Here is an 18,042-nt window from a genome sequence, read left to right as displayed (position 1 = left end):
AAGCAGGAGTTGGAGAATTTTCATGCTCCAACTGGAGGATTGCAGTTTGAGAGAGCCAAATAGGGGAACCACTTTAGCTCTGTCCGTGGTCCTGAACCAGAGTACCGCCCCACCCCCTACCCCCAATGACATTAAGACTCGGGATTATGAAGGTCTAGCACATGGCTACCTAGCTATTCAGAAAATCACGCCTCCTGAATGTAGTTAAGACCCATTTCCTGCATTTGGTGTTGCAGGGGAAAAAAAAAAAATCAAAGCTCCTGGACAACCTGGGGCAGCATTTGTGGAGTTGAGCTGCTTCTTTAGTCTGTTTTGGAATGGTGTACATGGGCTGCTTTAACTCCGAGATTAGCCAGAAGTGGTGGTGCCAGCGGTAGTCCCAACATTTAGGAGGTAAAATGACAAACCCCAAAGCAACCCAGAGTTTCCCTACTCCGTTTTGTTTGCAGTTATTTAGTGAACTCAAGAAAATAGTCTGTAGGGTTAAGGTTTTTATTCAAAGATGTGTTTTATTTTTTTATTTTGTGTGTGTGTGTGTGTGTGTGTGTGTGTGTGTGTGTGTGTAGACAGGGTGATATGTGTGCATATGGGTACAGGTATCCTCAAAGTTATATCCCCAGGAACTTAGAGTTACAGGCGGTTGTAAGTTAGTTTTGGGAATTGAACTCAGGTCCTCTGCAAAAGCAGCAAATGCTCTGAACCTCTGAGCCATCTCTTCATTCCTGGGTTAAGTTTTATTGTTTTTTCAGTGTTAAGTATGGGACCCAGGAACCCTTGTGCATGCAAGGAAAGAACTCTCCTAAAGACCTACAGTCCTACCCTAGAGGATTAAGTTTTAATTAGTAGGAGGCTTACTGCAAAATAACTTTCCATATCAATTATGTAATGGTTCTTAAATCTAAACCATTAGCCATTGCAGACTGAGAGTAAATAAGAGATGCTGCAAATAAGCATTTTATGTATACAGAATAGTCCTTTCATTAATTAAAAATGGAACAGATTATCATGTGATGTGGCCAATATTCATCTCCCTTTAAGCTTTGAAAATTTACGTTACAATTAGAATTTGATTACAAATAATAAAATGTAAATATTCTTGTGCATATAGTCCAACTATAGCTTTCTTATTTTCCTTAAAGCTGGAGATACAGATGACCCACCAAGAATTACTCAGAACCCTGTCATCAATGGGAATGTAGCCCTGAGTGATGGGCACAGCAATGTGGAGGAGGACATGGAGGACGGTAAGTACTGCTCACTTACTCACAGCTGTGGAGCGCTGTCAGAAACATAATCCATCTGTATTTTTTCCTTGAGTACTTTCTAGTCTTTAGAGTAGTTAGTTTTCAGGAGGTTATATCTGAGGGCAATTTAGGATCTTGTTTTTTGTTTTGGGTTTCAAGATTGTGTAAAATTTCAAGGTAAGTTGCTTCTCCTCAGCCTAGGAAAGGGGGTTCAAATCCAGAGGTTTGTAGTGAGTGGGTGTCTGCTCATACCCACCGGTTTCCAGCCACTGTTAGCATCCAGGGTGCCAGGTAGACTGTATTTTCCTTTCCCATTTGTTTGCAGCAAGATACTTTCAGCATTGGGATTTGGTTTTCCACTGCATTCCCACTTTAGTGTCTTATCAGTCGACTGCAATTGAGAACACCTCCCAACTCCTGTTAGGTGAAGTGAGAGCCAAGCGTTGGGCCCTAGACTTCCTCCACTCACTTTCTCTGTAGCTTCCATGTGAAAAAGCATATGCATATGTATATGCATGGGCATTTTGTGTCAGGGAATCACTTTTCTTTTGAGAATTCTTTATTTCATCTTAAGAGATGTAACATTTGCAAGTCAAAATCCCGAGAAGGGAGCAGCCAGTAATTGCTTTATGCAGCCCCTGGAATCTTGCAGTGTAATATGAAACCATGTTCTGTACAAGCATGTCCATCAATCCTCATGAGGGTTGTGTCCTTCCCAGGGGAGTAACGGGGCAGTTGAAAGAAACCATCAGGCACGGGCTGCACCACCAGAAGGACTGCTGTTCAGACCTCCTGCCAAAAGTTCAGCCTCCATGCGAAACTGCAGCCGCAGTTGAGAGTTCTCTCACAGTGCGGTTTACCCCTGGCAGCTGGCTGAGGCAATTTCTGAGGAAGGTAAAGAGGCGTGGGCTACACCCCGCTGCTTTGTTCCCCGTGGAGTGCGCTTTCCACTGTAGATGAAGGGCAACGGTGTGGGTGTGGTCTCATTGGTCATTGGGCGTTTGGTGGATTCACTTTGGACACCATAGATGCCAAGAGTGGCTCGGAGAGTGCATTTGGGAAGGTGGCTAGGCAGAGGTGCCAGGTGTGCATTTGGGGTCACTTTGAGTTGTATGTAGAGCAGTAGCAAGCCCACCCCATCAGCTCTCCCAGTGCAGTTTGTTTTAAGCAACTCTTATTAGGAGTGTCTGGGAGACACAGATGTGGCTATGAGACATTCTGTGTAGCAGAAGAGGCCAGTTTGTTACCCTCTGAACCCTACTACTTACTTCCTACCTGCAGTAATAGACAACCAAGTGTCTCCTGGGGGCCGGGTGGCCTAGCTTGAGAATTACGGTTAAGAGGTTATGAGTCAGAATTCCTTATTTTGGGGCAAATAGTACCGAATTCTTAGTACTAAATACCCATGTTATGTCACAAAGCGTTTGGGGTCGCAGATGGAAAAAGCAGAGCAGCCCTCTTGGTTTGGAGTTGGCATTGTCTTCAGAGAGGACTCAGGGCCTGAGCCTGTTGATAGCATGGTGAAAGCACAGGAGGGTTGGGCTCTGCTTCTGGAGCAGAATGCAGGGTGGCCTTTTCTGGAGGTAATGTGATTGTGAAACACTGATGTAGGTTGTATGGGTCATGTGGCAAAGGTCAGAACCTTGGAAAGGTTGAGGAGCTCTGCGTTATGCAGGCCTCAGCCGTCCATGCCTAAGCTGGCTTCTACAGGGGGGTTTCTTAATGATTCCCCAGACTCTGGCTTTGAACCCCTTTACTTAAATCTTTTAAAAGCACATCAAACTAGGACACATGATTTAGAGAACATAATTTAGGCCAATTTGTAAACAAATGATGAGTGACTTCCCTGTGCTGAGGGTCCTTGTTAGTAAGAACTTAGGTGGCTTGGCAGTGCAGACATCAGTGGAGAACATGTTTAGTTGATGAGAACATTTTTAAAGTCCTGTTAGCAGACTAATGAGATGGGCAAGTCTCGGAGCTACTTTTTCATCACATCTATTCTTGTTCCCTCAAGTATGGTTTTTCCTTAGATGACTAAGAGAAGTTTTAGAGCGAATGTGGGCTATGAAGATCTCTATGGAGCCAGGTTAACTTTTAGGTATCTGGACACAGTTCGTTTCATCCGAATAACTGACTTAGACAATTTTATGAGAATGAATGACTAATCCATGTGAGTGAGGTTTGAGAAAACATCACTCTAGAGCCACCACGTGGAGAAGTCAGTCCCTTTGAAAGCCTGAAAGGTCCGGTCTTCATTTGCTCTCCCTACAGAGTGGAAGCCCAGGCCAATCCATTGGCGTTCGCTCTGGGCAGATAAGATAGTGGTGGATGTGGAGCTTTGGGGCAGTCAGGCAGCACAACTAACTGCTAGCGTCTGAAGTTTTCTGGGGCAGGATTGATGCTGGGGGATCTCGAGTCTGGCTGAATAGGAGTTAGTGTGCTCATCATGAGGAAAAAGTAAGTGTAGCTGCAGGGAGCAGAGACACAGTGGTTTCAGGCCAGCTGTCTCCATGATGTGATCATATAGGATTCCCATGTCCTTTATGCTGATTATCTCTTGTGTGTTAAAAAACAACAACAAGCTTTTGAAATGCTTAAGCTCTCACAGGTTTTTGTTTTGTTTTTAAAGTATATGGAATTCACATACTACTTCATCCATTCTTGGGCAAAGACCTTTGTTGGTCAGTCTCATGTAATTCCCTATAGCAGGGTAATCAGCAGGCTTTTAGTGTCATAGATAGGTTTCAGATTTTCTTGTAGGCTTTTCATTTGGCATTTATAAATTCTCATATGTCCTATTGGTGTGAATACTGAGGGCCTTGCCCATGTCAACTGTAGGTTCTACAGTTGGACTGTACTTCAGCTCTCAAGTTATTCATAAGAAGTTTCAACTTCCTTAGCCTGTTCTAAGAATGTGCCTTCAGTGTAATGCAGAAATCCAGTGTGATGTGTAACGAAGCAGACTAGTGAGGGGGGGCATGGAGAGTGCCAGGTGCTGCCTTGTCAAAAGAATTACATGTCAGTGTAAATTTCACCACTGTTTCTTTTTACTCAAATGTGCGGGACGGAAGAGCAAAAACAAAATTACAGTATGCTTCAATTTTCGTAGATCTAAAGTGTAATCCTATAAATCTAAATTGCCGAGATAGGCTAGCTGTATTGGCTCTTACATCTTGTAGAGTACACCATCATTGTCCCTGGTGTCTCCACAGATGATGGGCATTATTGAAGACTCACTGTCACTTTGTAACATGCTTCACATCAGTATGCCTCAGTTTCCTTACCATAAAGTGGAAATTAATGCTGCTCAGGTGCACTTTGTAGGTCCATTTAAAGCATGTGGCAAACCTTGTCTGCTGAGTACTTTTAGGCATTGTCATGGACAGAATTCTTCCCTCTTCAAGCAGGTGTAGGAATACCTCACTCACTAGACCTAGGTCAGTCGTCAGCACCTCGTTGCAGCTTCCTGGAGCCGCTCTCTTGCTGTAGTGCTCCTGCCCTGACTAAGGGAGCCGGGCTGTGCATAGTGCAAAGGGGTGGGGGAAGCAGAGTGTGAACTTGGACAGACTTTGGTAAAGAATACCCTCTGTGAGGACTGATGGACATGTTTTCTTAAGAACAGACCCAGGTAGTTGCAAACTTCTAGAACTTTAGTATCCCTACAAGTAGGTGATCCCACAAACTGACTTTGTGTACAGTTTGGAGATGGAAGGGTTGTGGGGCTCTATTATAATGGCCTTCAACAATCTGGTGATGTAAGGGGGCAGGGTGTCCCTGTTAATTAACATGATCCTCATGAGTCTAGTCTGCTTATGCTCCGGGACCCAGTAGTCAGGGATGTCAGTACCTGATCCTGGGGGGACGAGGTGGGGGTGACTTCAGGTCCCTCAGAGGTGGCCTTCAGTCCCTACCAGTCAGGGGGCTGTTCCCAATCCACAGTTAGGCAAATAGAGAAAGTGATACTCTGAGACACTTCTGCAGTCCCTTGGTCTTCCATGGCTTTTGTTTTGCTTTGCTGATGCTTGTCCAGTGGCAGCTGGCAGAGTGGCTGGAAGACTGCTCCCTCACTGCAGCCCAAGAAGCAAACAGTAAGACATTACTGGGACTGAATCAATTTACTGGCCAGTGAGGGGTAAATGATGCCATTATTTTAGATGCTGCATTTTTGACTGACACACTGAACCCCTGACCAGAGGTACTATAGGGCAGAAAGAATCCTTCATTCCTTTGTGGATATTGGGAAGAACTTTATTTCTTTATAAACAAATTGCTACCATAAGAGATCCAGCTTATTAGTTCACCCAAGTTGAAACTGAGGGACAGTATTGGCTGTCTACATGTGCTGTGTTCCTAGCACAGTGGCTGGTCTCTTCAGCTGCCCTTTTCCCTCCTCCCGGGATTCAGGTCAAGATTCATATCTTCCCTGTTATATACAGTTCTGCTTATATACAGAAATATGAGCCCTTCTTTTCCTTCTTTCCTACATCTGTCCCCTCACTTGATGCCCAGGTTTGGGGGTGAACACTGAAGTAGATCTTCAACCCCCGAAACTCTTGGTTCTCCGAGGGAAGGCAGGTGTGTGTGAGTGAGCACCTCTGATAGGAGTCCAGCCATGCAGAAACTGTCCTTATTAGCCTTTTCATAAATTGGAAACACCACTGTCATTTCCCCAGAGGCTTCAGCAGTTGGATTCAGAGAGATTGTAGAGCAGTTTACTGCAGTGTTCATGCACATTTGGTTAATGCCCTAGCTCTGTGATTGATGGCATGTTTTCTTGCAGACACCAGTTGGCGCTCCGAGGCAACCTTTCAGTTCACTGTCGAGCGCTTCAGCAGACTGAGTGAGTCGGTCCTTAGCCCTCCGTGTTTTGTGCGAAATCTGCCATGGAAGATTATGGTGATGCCACGCTTTTATCCAGACAGACCACACCAAAAAAGCGTAGGATTCTTTCTCCAGTGCAATGCTGAATCTGACTCCACGTAAGAGTTTAAATGATGCGACTACAAATGCACAGATTTCTGGAAGCCAAATTCCACCAGTCTTACTCAGTTTATTTCAGTTTCTCCGTAACTCTATGCAGTCCCTTTTCCTTTCGCTCTGGGGATAGAACCTAGGGCCTTGCTACATAATCACTACTACTGAGTTAAAACCAGCCCTGATTCTAAAAGTACAATGTAAAACTAGGCTTAGGGTGCTAGAGCCCAGCAGCCTGGAGAGGCTGGGACCATGTGGACTCTGCCAACCACTGAGTACTCACTTGCTTCTCACCATAAGCCCTAAGTATGGCTGTCAGAGGCTGGCAGCCCTTCTGTCCTCTGATGGCCTGTGCCTGTGGGCTAGTTGGAAAGTAGAGTCACAGCAGTTAGTTAGGCATGTAGAAACCAGTATGGCTCTGGCCTAGTTAGGGGGCAGTTTTGATCATAACTTTTTTAAAGGAGGCTTATTGTAAAATTGTCTTAATATCTATATCTGGGAAATGGAGGCGGGAGGTCAGTTCTAGGCCAGCCTGGATTACGTGAGGCCCTGTTACAGTAACTAAGAAACAAAGGGAAATCTTGGAGGTCCTCCATTGGTAGGAAAGAAGTATCATTACCCCTTTGGTTTGTTCTCAGAAGCTTGTAGCTCTCTCTTCGATCCATATCCCTCATTGTCAGTGTTAAACTCATGTACGCCAGAAGGACAGTTAAGGGGAGGTTGTCGGGGATTATGGAGTGCATTGTCCCTTGGTCTGCACCAGGGAGCCTAACCCTGTGTACTTAGTCTCGTCTGACCTACTCTGCCACCCCCTGATTCTGGTTCTTGGGGAAACCTGGGGAGAGTGTTCTCCAGATGATATAGCTGTGGCTGTCCTTTCTATAAATGCTCCCGGGAAGGACATGGCTTGTTTCCTTCTCTTTTAATGTTGATGAAGTGCCTAGCTAAGCCACAAGTGATAAAGGGTTTGCCTAGTACAAGCAACGGACACAGACCCCCCCCCCCCCAAAAAAAAAAGTGTGAAATTAATTTTTATGTATAGTAAGGTTCTTTGTATAGGTTAAAGTTTTTCTTCCTGAGCTTATCTCTGGCAATAAAAGGGTACCCAGGTTGGACTGCATTATAACTGGAAGCCATGGCGCTACTCCAGCGTCTCCATTGGCAACACATACTTCTGTACCTGATCCCTCCTGATATGTAGGGCAGGTGTGCAGGAACCCCGAGGCACAGGTACAGGCTCTACTGAGTAGTGCTGCATTGTGGGACAGAACCCAGAGGTGCGTCTACCTTCATTTGCTCTGTTGTTCGGGCTAGCCTTGAATTCGCAATAATCCTCTTGCCTCAGCTTCCTGAGTTCTAGAGTGTGTGTGTGTGCTATCATACTTTGCTCATCAACTCTTACACTTGTAACCCCCATCACAGGCTTTTGTACGTGCCACGAAACCACTACTGCTGAGTTATACCCTTGTCTAGCCACAGTTGTATAAAACCTAAAACTGATGCTTTCAAGTTCAGGAACTTGTGTGTTCTACTTGCAGTCAAAACATTTTAGGGGTGTCACGGTGCAGAATCCTGTGAGTTCTAGTCCAGCTAGAGCCACCAAATAATAAGTCATGAGCTAAACCACTGCACTTGTGCCCTCAAATTCCCCTTCTCTCTCCAAGGTAGATGTTCATGTGCTGGTTGTGATGTTTTAGAAATGTGTGACCAAAGTGAAGTGTGTCAACTAAGGCTTGGGTGATTTGTTTCTTCCCTCCCCTGCCCCAATAGGTCGTGGTCCTGTCATGCACAAGCAGTGTTGAAGATAATAAATTACAGGGACGATGACAAGTCATTCAGCCGTCGCATCAGTCACTTGTTCTTCCACAAGGAGAACGACTGGGGATTCTCTAATTTTATGGCCTGGAGTGTAAGTGACAGAGTATTTAGTCTCAATATCCCAACTGTTATTGCTAGTCTTTTTCTTTTATGCCTCAAAAATCTAGCTTTGTGGATTGAGCAGGTGTCTGGAAGTCAGTGTGGCTTTCTGGCATTAGGTGTTCAGGTTGCAACCTTTAAAAGTTTACTTACTAATTTCCTGTGTATATGGTGTACGAACTTGTGTGTGTGTGTGTGCGCGCGCGCGCGCGCGTGCTTGCGCTTGTATGCAAATACAGAGTGTGGACACACGTGTCATAGTGTGGCACATTTCTGTGGGTTTTGTGGACGGAGCTCAGGTCCACGGCTTCAGGCTTAGATGACAAGCACCTCTACTTACTGTGTCACCTCACTGGCTCCTCAAGCAGGAGGTGATTTGGGGAGGGGTGCTGTTTTCTCTGTGCAGCTATGGCTGTCCTGGAACTCACTTTTTAGACCCAGACTGGCTTCAACTCAGATCTACCTGTCTCTCTGCCTCCCAAGTGCTGGGATTAAATGTGTACACCACTGCCTAGCATCCAAGTATTAAATTTTTAAAATACCTTTAAAAAACTGTTTGTGCCAGGTGGTGGTGGTGCATGTTTTTAATCCCAGCACTCAGGAGGGAGAGCCAGGCAGATCTCTGTGAGTTCCAGGCCAGCCTGGTCTACAGAATGAGATCCAGGACAGGCACCAAAACTACACAGAGAAACCCTGTCTAAAAAAACAAAAAGCAAAAATCAAAACAAAACAAAAAAATACCGAAGCCAGGACCTGGTGGTAGTGGTGAATACCTTTAATCCTAGTACTCAGGAGGCAGAGGCAGATGGATCTCAGTGAGTTCGAGGCCAGACTGGTCTATAGAGAGAATTCCAGGACAGGCTCCAAAGCTACACAGCGAAACCCTGCCTCCAAAAAACAAAACAAAACTGTGTCTCTGTGTGAGCCTATGGGCGTGTGTATGAGCGTTCCCACAGAGGCCAGGAGGAGTTGTCAGATTCTTTGAGGTTAGAGTAATGGGAACTTGTGGGGTATGGGTACTAGGGTCTGAAATCTTTTTTCTTTTTTTTTTTTTCCTTTTTTTGTTTTTTTGGTTTTTCGAGACAGGGTTTCCCTGTGTAACTTTGCGCCTTTCCTGGAACTTTTTTCTTTTTTTTTTCAAATGGTTTTTCGAGACAGGGTTTCTCTGTGTAGTTTTGGAGACTATCCTGGAACTCACTCTGTAGCCCAGGCTGGCCTCAAACTCAGAGATCCACCTGACTCTGCCTCCCGAGTGCTGGGATAAAAGGCGTGTGCCACCACGCCTGACTGAGCTCTGGTTCTCATGATAGAGTAGCAGATCTGTTAACCACTGAGCTGTTTCTCCAGTCCTTAAACTTTTAGTTACACATTGGAGTTCTTTCTGATGGGTTGGCCTTCTTTGGGAAGACACATTACTCTGTAGGGCCCCTTTCTGCAGAGGTAGTGGCCAGTGGGTGGTCTTTGACATGTTGCTCTTTAGTCAGTACTTCCAATCCTTGTCAGCTCACCCAGGCTGTGGCACTAAACCCTGAACACCTCTGCAGAGCTCCCAGTGTCCATGCTTAACACAAAATGGACCACTTCCACACTAGAGCAAAATTTCAAAGTTGTGCTCCATTAAATTTTGAGGTAGTGCTTTATTGAGTGCAGAATACAAGGGCAGTTGTCTTTTTTTTTTTGGTTTTTCGAGACAGGGTTTCTCTGTGTAGCTTTGCGCCTTTCCTGGAACTCACTTGGTAGCCCAGGCTGGCCTCGAACTCACAGAGATCCGCCTGGCTCTGCCTCCCGAGTGCTGGGATTAAAGGCGTGCGCCACCACCGCCCGGCGTTCGTTATATATATTCTTATGTGAGTTGGATATTTTTATTTTATAGGAAGTGACTGATCCTGAGAAAGGATTTATAGATGATGATAAAGTCACCTTTGAAGTTTTTGTACAAGCGGATGCTCCCCATGGAGTTGCGTAAGTTTTGTTCAGTTGGGTACTGCTGTACTGTATTGAGAAGCATTAGCATATGTTTAAGAGAGATGCTCAGCCAGTAAGCCCACCCTCTTTAGTTTGTTCCCAACACTCAGATCAGCTGCCTGCTTCACACCCTCTCATTTAATGGGCTGATTGGCAGTTCTTTTGTGCTCACCAATGAGTTTTCTGAATGTAACCAACCATCAGACTAGATGATTTTGCAATCTTAGGAAGGTGCACTGTCTTACCAAGTAGAGTGTCTGGGGTCCTCACGTGCATGGCCACTGCAATGGGGATTTGTTTGCTTTTATTTCGAAGAGTGCACAGGTATGAAAACTGTCACAGGGAAGCAGGGAACATGCTGGGTACTGCTGACAGCTCCGGTCCCTTTTTAAGTGTGAGGTTCTAACCTGGGCCATTGATCAGGTCCTGGAACTGTATAGTAGCTGTCGTCCTCACTGACAGTGTTGGTTCCTGACTCTTCTTGTTAGTATGCAGAGGGAGGGTAGATTGGCTGGACAACGTGGTAGTTCCTGTTGTCCGGTAGATTTTCTCTGGTTCCATTACCACATGGGTCCAGGATACCTGGGATACAGCTCAAACCACCGTTTTTCCTAAGTAGCCACCCAAATAGCATAATAAAGAGGAAAAGTCCTTGGGGGCTTACTTAGAAGTGCGTTCTAAAAGTTTAAAATAGAGACACTCCTGTCCTTTCTTCTGCATATGTGTTTCTGCAGAATTGGCAGCAGCGGTGGGCTGGGGTGTTCAGCTCTTGACATGTCCTTCTGATCAAATATGTGAATTCCTAATGTGTGTGTGCAGTAAAATTGCTGTGAAGTCAAATTTGATATACATGTAAATAAAAGGGCACCACCCCCAGTGTCTTGTGAGTGCTCATCTTTATAAATGGTGGCTGTGCTGTGAACTGTTAGCAGACAGGTGAATGCTAAAATTGAGTTTGAATAGTCATGTCAGTGAAAGGACCTGTGTGATGTGAAGTCAGGCCTCAGTTACCACAGTGTTGTGCCTGGAGGAATGCTGTGTGAAATGTGTTCATTTCCCAGGATGCTAGAAAACAGATGATGGCATAGGACAGTGACACCGATGCCAGGGTCAGACTGACTAGAACCAGTGTCCCATGCAGTGGACCTTCAAGCTTGGATTGATCTTTCAGGTGGGACTCAAAGAAGCATACGGGCTATGTTGGCTTAAAGAATCAGGGAGCTACGTGTTACATGAACAGCTTGCTGCAGACTTTGTTTTTCACAAATCAACTACGAAAGGTAAATGAATAGTATTCTTCTCCCCAGCTTTCTGCTTTCTGTTCTGTAAGGTATGTCAAAGGCCAGTAAAGTATCCAGCAGACATTCCCTTCCCCATCCCTGGACTGCAGCTCTTTCTCCACGGGGAGGCCCTGCCGGGCTGACCTTAGTCCCTGGTAATAGGACATCTGCTATTGAAGCTGACTTGGATGATCAACTTTAAAAATACAAACACCATAATGAGAACAATTAATTGATCCTCGGACTGATATTTCTACATCTAACTTATATTCCCAGGCTCCCCTCCCACCCTCTTTTATTCATTTATTTGGAAGTCAGGCCTCTGTATATAGTGCTGGCTCTCCTGGAACTGACATGCTTGCCAGAGCTCCTCCTGCCTGGTCTATGTAGATTAAAGATATGTGACACCACACCCACTATTTAAAAAACAAAATTAAGGAGGGATAGGGTCTTACTTCAAGTTGTTTAGACTGGCTTTAAACTCACTCTGTAGCCTTTGTGATCCTCCTGCCTCAGCTTCATAATAGCTGGGATTTCCAGGACCAGGTGTGCACCTTATGCTTACATAGATTAATAAGAACAGTTTGAATCTACTGATGGAGGGTCGTGCTCTCTGATCCGAGGGTTGGTTTTCTGCAGGTGGTATGGAGCAGGAGGAGGAGAAGGTACTTCTAATTAGGTCCTTTCTGTATCTCATTCCCACGCTGCTGCGGCCAGGTGACTGGAATGGGATTGTGTGAAGTGGTAGTTGGAGTGCCATCTGCATTTCATCATCTCTTTTTTGTTCATAAATCATGGCAAAGTAAAATTTGTACTGTCCCTGGGAGCAGAAAATAAACGAGGTTTTTTTTTGCCTGGTTGGTGACTTAATTTTTTTGCATTCTTCTTTGTGTTTTCTAAATAGTCTGAACAGACAATTCGATGGTTTTTCAAACTTGGGCATAACTAAGAGCCCCTAGCAAATTGCCTTACTCCTTATGATAACAGAAATGATACTTTTACCTAAAATTAAACACTTCTAAATCAATTCTTTTAGGCTGTGTACATGATGCCAACAGAGGGCGATGACTCATCTAAAAGCGTCCCTTTAGCATTACAGAGAGTGTTCTATGAATTACAGCACAGCGATAAGCCTGTAGGAACAAAAAAGCTCACAAAGTCATTTGGGTATGTATCAGCAATCCACCTCCATTCTGCTGTCTATGGAAGGGCAAGAGTGGAGGCTTGAGCGACGTGGTGTCAGTGGGCTCCAGTCAGGCAGGCTTACAGTCGTCCTGAGTTTGTCAGTGTCCCCTCGTAGGAAATAGGCTTGTCTTAGACTTTTTCTTGAAAAATGTCACCACTTTGCTTTTCAGCAAAGGGCGTGTGTAGCTTTGAAATGTATGTATATTTAACTTGTAGATACCACCTTTTCTAGATAAGATTTTAGGAAATGTTCAATTTAACTTTTTTTGCTGACTGCTGGTAAAATTCAGCTTAATCTTTGAATTATGACAGTCCCCAAGATATTCTTAACACACAAAAAAGCACCGAATTTGAGGATAGTGGTTGATTCAATTTAGTTTATAATCTAGACTGCTTCTTAATTGACTCCCTTGATATATAGAAATTGAAATATAGATACTCATTTTCTCTTTGCAAGGTGGGAAACTTTAGATAGCTTCATGCAACACGATGTTCAAGAGCTTTGTCGCGTGGTAAGTTTCAAGCAGTAACTGTTTGGTTCTTAGAGCAAATGTTTGAGGCAGTGCTGGAGGTCTTTATAAGTAAAAGCCTCACAGCTAATCAGACCACTTACCGTGGCTTAGGATTGATGGTTAGGCCACAGTGAAGAGTGCTGGGATTCCAGACATGTACCACCATGCCTGGTTTAGGGCTCATCTAGTTCCAAACAGTGGGAAGAACTGTGCTACTCAGTAGGAGGTGACTTGCTGGGGAAGGTTAGACAAAGGTAGCTGTAAGAAGTGGGTTTCTTACTAACTAACTGAGCATGTGCACAGGAGTCCCAAAACAAGGGGCAAGCACACTGGCCTAGGCAGCCACCTTCACTGTCAGCAGTCTTCCTGCACCCACCTCCCTCTGGGGGCCACCTCTGTGCTGCTGCCTGACCCCAAGCTCCTTAGTCACTAGTACATTCTCATTCCTGGATTGAGGAAAGAGAAAGACGTAGGTAGACTCGTGTTCACGCAGACGTGGAATGGCTGTTCAAGGTGATTGGCTGGGCAAGGTGTGTTTTCTTTTTTGCAGCACTAGCTGGATTGAATCAGTTCATTAAATATCCATGGACAAACCAGTCAATCCTGTTGACAGGCTCAACCTCATTAATCTCTTGGTGTGGACCAATACGAGTTAAGTTTAGTGATCAATTTACATGCTTTTCCACAGAGGTAAAATAAATATAAAAAAATGCTTCTAAAGGCACTACAGATTACTAATTCATTCCAAAAACTGTATAAAAGGTTAACCTCAACTATTGCATGTAGATTTTTTTTTTTTTGTAAAAGCAACAAAATCCAGCCAAGAAAGATTTGTATGTTTTTTTGATAATTGCATGCCAAAGGTAATAATTTTATAGTCTAGAAATTCTTTGACTGTTGGTACTTCCAAGTAGTAAATTGTTAAATTACGGTTTATTTCGTTTGTTTTGTTTTTTAATGCCCAAACCTTCTCTTTCAGTTGCTTGATAATGTGGAAAATAAGATGAAAGGCACATGTGTAGAAGGCACCATTCCAAAATTATTCAGAGGCAAAATGGTGGTATGTGAACATTAGTTTTAAAGAAAGGCTTTGAAAAATTATAAATGTAGATTTGACGACAATGCTAAAGCTGCCTTCTGTTTATTTACAGTCTTACATTCAGTGCAAAGAAGTAGACTACCGTTCTGATAGGAGAGAAGATTATTATGATATCCAGCTAAGTATAAAAGGAAAGAAAAATAGTAAGTCTTATCTCCATACTCATAAGCTTTTAATCATTGTTGCTCTGGCTCAGTGATTGTTTTATAATGAAGGATAGATGCAAGGAGTGACTGAAGTGTGCAGCACACTGTGTGGACACCTGCTTCTACCCCATCCAACTCTCAGAACACTGTGTCAGGCTGCCTAGAGCCCTCCTGGCCTGCCCATTCCCTGGCTCGGCTCCCTCAACTCCTTGAAAGAAACCACTCTAAGCTTTCAGCAACTTGGGCCAGCCTTGGTGTGTGTTTATGGAACCATGTAGCTTAGTGCAGTCTGGTGGCTTTTGTTCAGCATCATATTCACATGTGCATCATATATGTGTCTCACAGGAGCAGTGGTTTGGTTATCACCTAGTGTTCCATTTTAGAGACCACTCTTTTTTAGATATTTTGCTTATCTACAGGTTCAGGCCATTGTTTTTTCTCCTTTCATTTGTGACAAGGCTCAAACTCATTTATTTCTTTGTGTGGACTGATACATAATAAGTTTAGTGATCAGTGTACATACTTTTCCACAGAGCTAAAGCCAATATAAAAAAGCAGTTCTGTGTAGTTCTTTTAAAGCCTGTATACAAAGTTAGCCTGTACTGTTGAAGGTGTGCTGCTCCAGTAGAACACATGCGGAGTTGGTTCTTGGGTTGTGAGTTTATAGTAGGCTTATTTCCAGTGTGTGTTTCCCTCAAGATTGGCAGAGCCATTTCCTTTGCATGTCCTTATTGGCAGCTGGATAGTCTCTGTTTAAAATGCCCACCTAAGCATTGTACCTAGGTTTAGTGTGGGGGTGGGGTGGGGTGGTGGTTAGGACGGGACCCAGAGCCTTGCAGGTGCCAGAACGGTGCTTTGTCACCGAGCTCCTACTCCAGGAACACTTACTTGATGTTCCTTTGAAGATACAAGGAAAGTGTTGTAAATATATTTGCTCCCTTTTTAACTTCTCTAGTGTTTCCATTCTTACATCTATGGTTCTATCTGGTATTTTATCCCCCACCCCGCCCCCACCCTGAACATGTTCTGCCAAGATGGACTTTATCCTTTATAGGTTTGCTGGGGTGTAGCACAGTGATGGAGTGTTGGCACAGTATGTGCAAGCCCTGGGTTCATTTCTTAGCTTTGTCAAGAGATAACAAGAAAGTCCTCTTCTAGATTTGATACAGTTTTTGCTACAGGGTCTCATTATGTAGCCCTGGCTGTCCTAAAACTTGGTGTGTAGACCAGGCTGGCCTTGAACTCACAGAAATCCTTCTGCCTCTGCCTCACAAGTGCTCGGATTAAAAGCGTGCACCACGATGCCCAGCTTGATGAGATTTTTTAATTTCATCTTTTGAATGATTTTTTTTCTGTCCATAGATTCTAGATTGGTAATTGTGTGTTTGTATTGTTCCACTGTCTTCCTGTTGGGACCCTTGTTTCTTGTAGAGGGTTGTGTGTGTCCCCCTGTGCCCCCCATTAAGCTGGAGTTGATGATGACAGTTCCCTCTTGTCTCCCATGGTCTGCACAGGTATTTACCAAACATGTAAGCACTTTCCCAGCCTGTGTTCCCTCCAGCCTTTTGCGGTCTGGGTCTTCTTTGGTGTTGCAGTTCCCATTGCTTTACCTTCAGCTTCACTTCTCCGTGGCAGCATTTCATTCATGGTTAACCCTGATGCTCCTCTAGTCCCTTCTCTCAGAAACCTTGCCCCACACCACCTGTTGCCTTTGTGTAACTGCTGTCCTTACTGTTGTCCCGTGTGTCACCGCGCCCCGACTGAAGCCTTTCCTTCTCCGGCGTGTGGCTGGCCTTATCTTCCTCCTGATGTTTCACGGCACACACTGATTCAGTGAAATAATTGTGTCAGTTTTTGCTCTTCTGTCCTTGTCACTGGTGTAATTGTGTGATCAGCTAGAACACCAGGGCTGGCCCCAGACCATGCAGGTCCATCTGTTTCCTTGTTCTCCTGGTTTGCTCTCTGTCATCATCCAGCTCCTCAGGCTCACATCCCGGCTCTAGGCCATTGCTTGTCTATGCTGTCTATTATGCTTTATAGTAAGTGTCTCAGCAAAAGGGCAATGAAGGGCTTGAGTCTCCTCCTCGTGCTGTCATTTCACTGCCCTGGAGAAACACGCTCAGCGAAGGTGCAGTGGCCGGTGTCTCTGCATTCAGTAGAGGTGATGCTGTTCATAGCTGCAGCCACGTGCTCTGCTGGGTCCTGAACACATGAACCTCCATGAGTTACACCCAGGCTGACCTGTTGCGTACTTGAGCCTTATTGACCTGTCTCTTTTGTTTCTTTTTAAAGTCTTTGAATCATTTGTGGATTATGTGGCAGTAGAACAACTAGACGGTGACAACAAGTATGACGCTGGGGAACACGGCCTGCAGGTAACCTCTTTCCCGCGCTCTTGGCGGCCCCTTTACTCAGGCACTAGCAATGCTGTGCTGTCTTCTTTCTTCTACTTTGGAGATGAGGAGCCTCAAGGCTCTCCTGAGTGGTCTGCTCGGGTGGGAGGGTTTGCTTGATGAAGAGGTGTAGTGTTTCACAGGCAGAAAGAAGCAGCAGAGTGGTAGGAGTGTGCTTGACAGTTCCTCATTATCGAATACCCTGGTCTTATCAGAAACAGTTTTTTGGTCATTTGAACTCGATTTTTAGCATCCCAACCCCAACCCCATTTTTTTCTAGATTGGGCTTCTTCTGTATAGATAGCCCTGGCTGGCCTGGAACTCACTTTGTAGACCAGGCTGGCCTCGAACTCAGATCTGTTGGAACGAACCAAAGGCCCGTGCCACCACGCCCAGCTCTTACATTTGTAGATGCTTTGTTTGCCTCCTCCTTCCATCGTTTAACTTTTCTGAACCTTAGGCTCTTAGGGTAAGGAGTGCATCCATTCACTAGGGTGTGGCCCCAAGGGACTCTGAGCATGGAACAAGTGACCTGTCCATGGTGCAGTGAGAGTTGGGCTGTGGTTGCTTATCAGGCTGGCCAGCTGCAGTAATCTTGGGTCTTGTTTTTAGGCTTATAACTGGGCTCTCACTTGCTCCATGAGCATATCACAGTCCTTCCCAGGCTTGCCAGTTTGTAACTCATGGTACCACGACTCTGCTTTGCTGGGTCAGACCACTGAGGGTCAGAGGCTTTGCTGCACAGGAGAGTGAGCTATGTATGCTGTGAGGAGTGCTTGAGAAGCACTATAGTTGACACTTTGCCACCCTGGATGATTTAGGATCTGGTTATGCAGTATGTAGTGCAGAGTGCTCACTTGAATGGGAAGGAGTGGAAATGGAATATTTTTTCATTGTTCCTTCTTGGTGTGGATGAGGTGCCTCTCTCTGCCTTTGTCTGTCTTGAGATAGCCCTATCTTCATCATTTTGCATTACAAAGAATGTTGCCAAATAGGGGTTTCCAGCTGTTAAGTGGAGTAGGATTGGAAGTGAAGACCAGGGGTTGGCTTGAGGTGCTGTTGAAGTAGGGTAAGCATTGTGAGCACTAAGCCCGGGCCCCAGCATTGAGGGAAGAAGGCCATTTAGCTAGACTCCTGCCTGCCTGCAGATCTTTGCTTGTTCTCATGGTACTTCTGTAGCATACCTCTTTTCACATAACTCTGACCACAGTTTTCTTGTTAATGATTTTTCTGAGGCCCTCTGTGTTTTTCACAGTGTTTGATGACTAATACTGCTGGTAGCAAGTGGCTTTTTAAATAACCCTTGCTCCTTTGCTGGTCAGCCAGG

At 44.9% G+C, this 18,042-nt stretch overlaps 1 protein-coding gene across 2 annotated transcripts in view; it reads left to right on the top strand.

Annotated features, from left to right (window-relative positions):
• The window catches only part of Usp7 (ubiquitin specific peptidase 7), a 53,345-nt gene that overhangs the window by 20,295 nt on the left and 15,008 nt on the right, over positions 1 to 18,042 (top strand). The window contains exons 1-11 of one of the 2 annotated variants that reach the window (XM_052759434.1): positions 1,137 to 1,244; positions 1,964 to 2,138; positions 6,025 to 6,223; positions 7,989 to 8,127; positions 10,009 to 10,097; positions 11,272 to 11,380; positions 12,417 to 12,547; positions 13,023 to 13,077; positions 14,057 to 14,137; positions 14,229 to 14,319; positions 16,615 to 16,697. In XM_052759434.1, coding sequence (XP_052615394.1) covers positions 6,138 to 6,223; positions 7,989 to 8,127; positions 10,009 to 10,097; positions 11,272 to 11,380; positions 12,417 to 12,547; positions 13,023 to 13,077; positions 14,057 to 14,137; positions 14,229 to 14,319; positions 16,615 to 16,697 — 864 coding nt within the window. In that variant the 5' untranslated portion in view covers positions 1,137 to 1,244; positions 1,964 to 2,138; positions 6,025 to 6,137. Of the gene's footprint in view, positions 1 to 1,136; positions 1,245 to 1,963; positions 2,139 to 6,024; positions 6,224 to 7,988; positions 8,128 to 10,008; positions 10,098 to 11,271; positions 11,381 to 12,416; positions 12,548 to 13,022; positions 13,078 to 14,056; positions 14,138 to 14,228; positions 14,320 to 16,614; positions 16,698 to 18,042 lie in introns of those variants that run through there. The other variant, XM_052759432.1, reaches the window with a different exon arrangement.

This window comes from Peromyscus californicus, unplaced genomic scaffold (genome assembly GCF_007827085.1).
Source record: "Peromyscus californicus insignis strain IS unplaced genomic scaffold, ASM782708v3 Scaffold_3__1_contigs__length_106647218, whole genome shotgun sequence".
Taxonomy (NCBI): Eukaryota; Metazoa; Chordata; class Mammalia; order Rodentia; family Cricetidae; genus Peromyscus; species Peromyscus californicus.
This window is presented reverse-complemented; position numbering and strand designations above follow the sequence as displayed.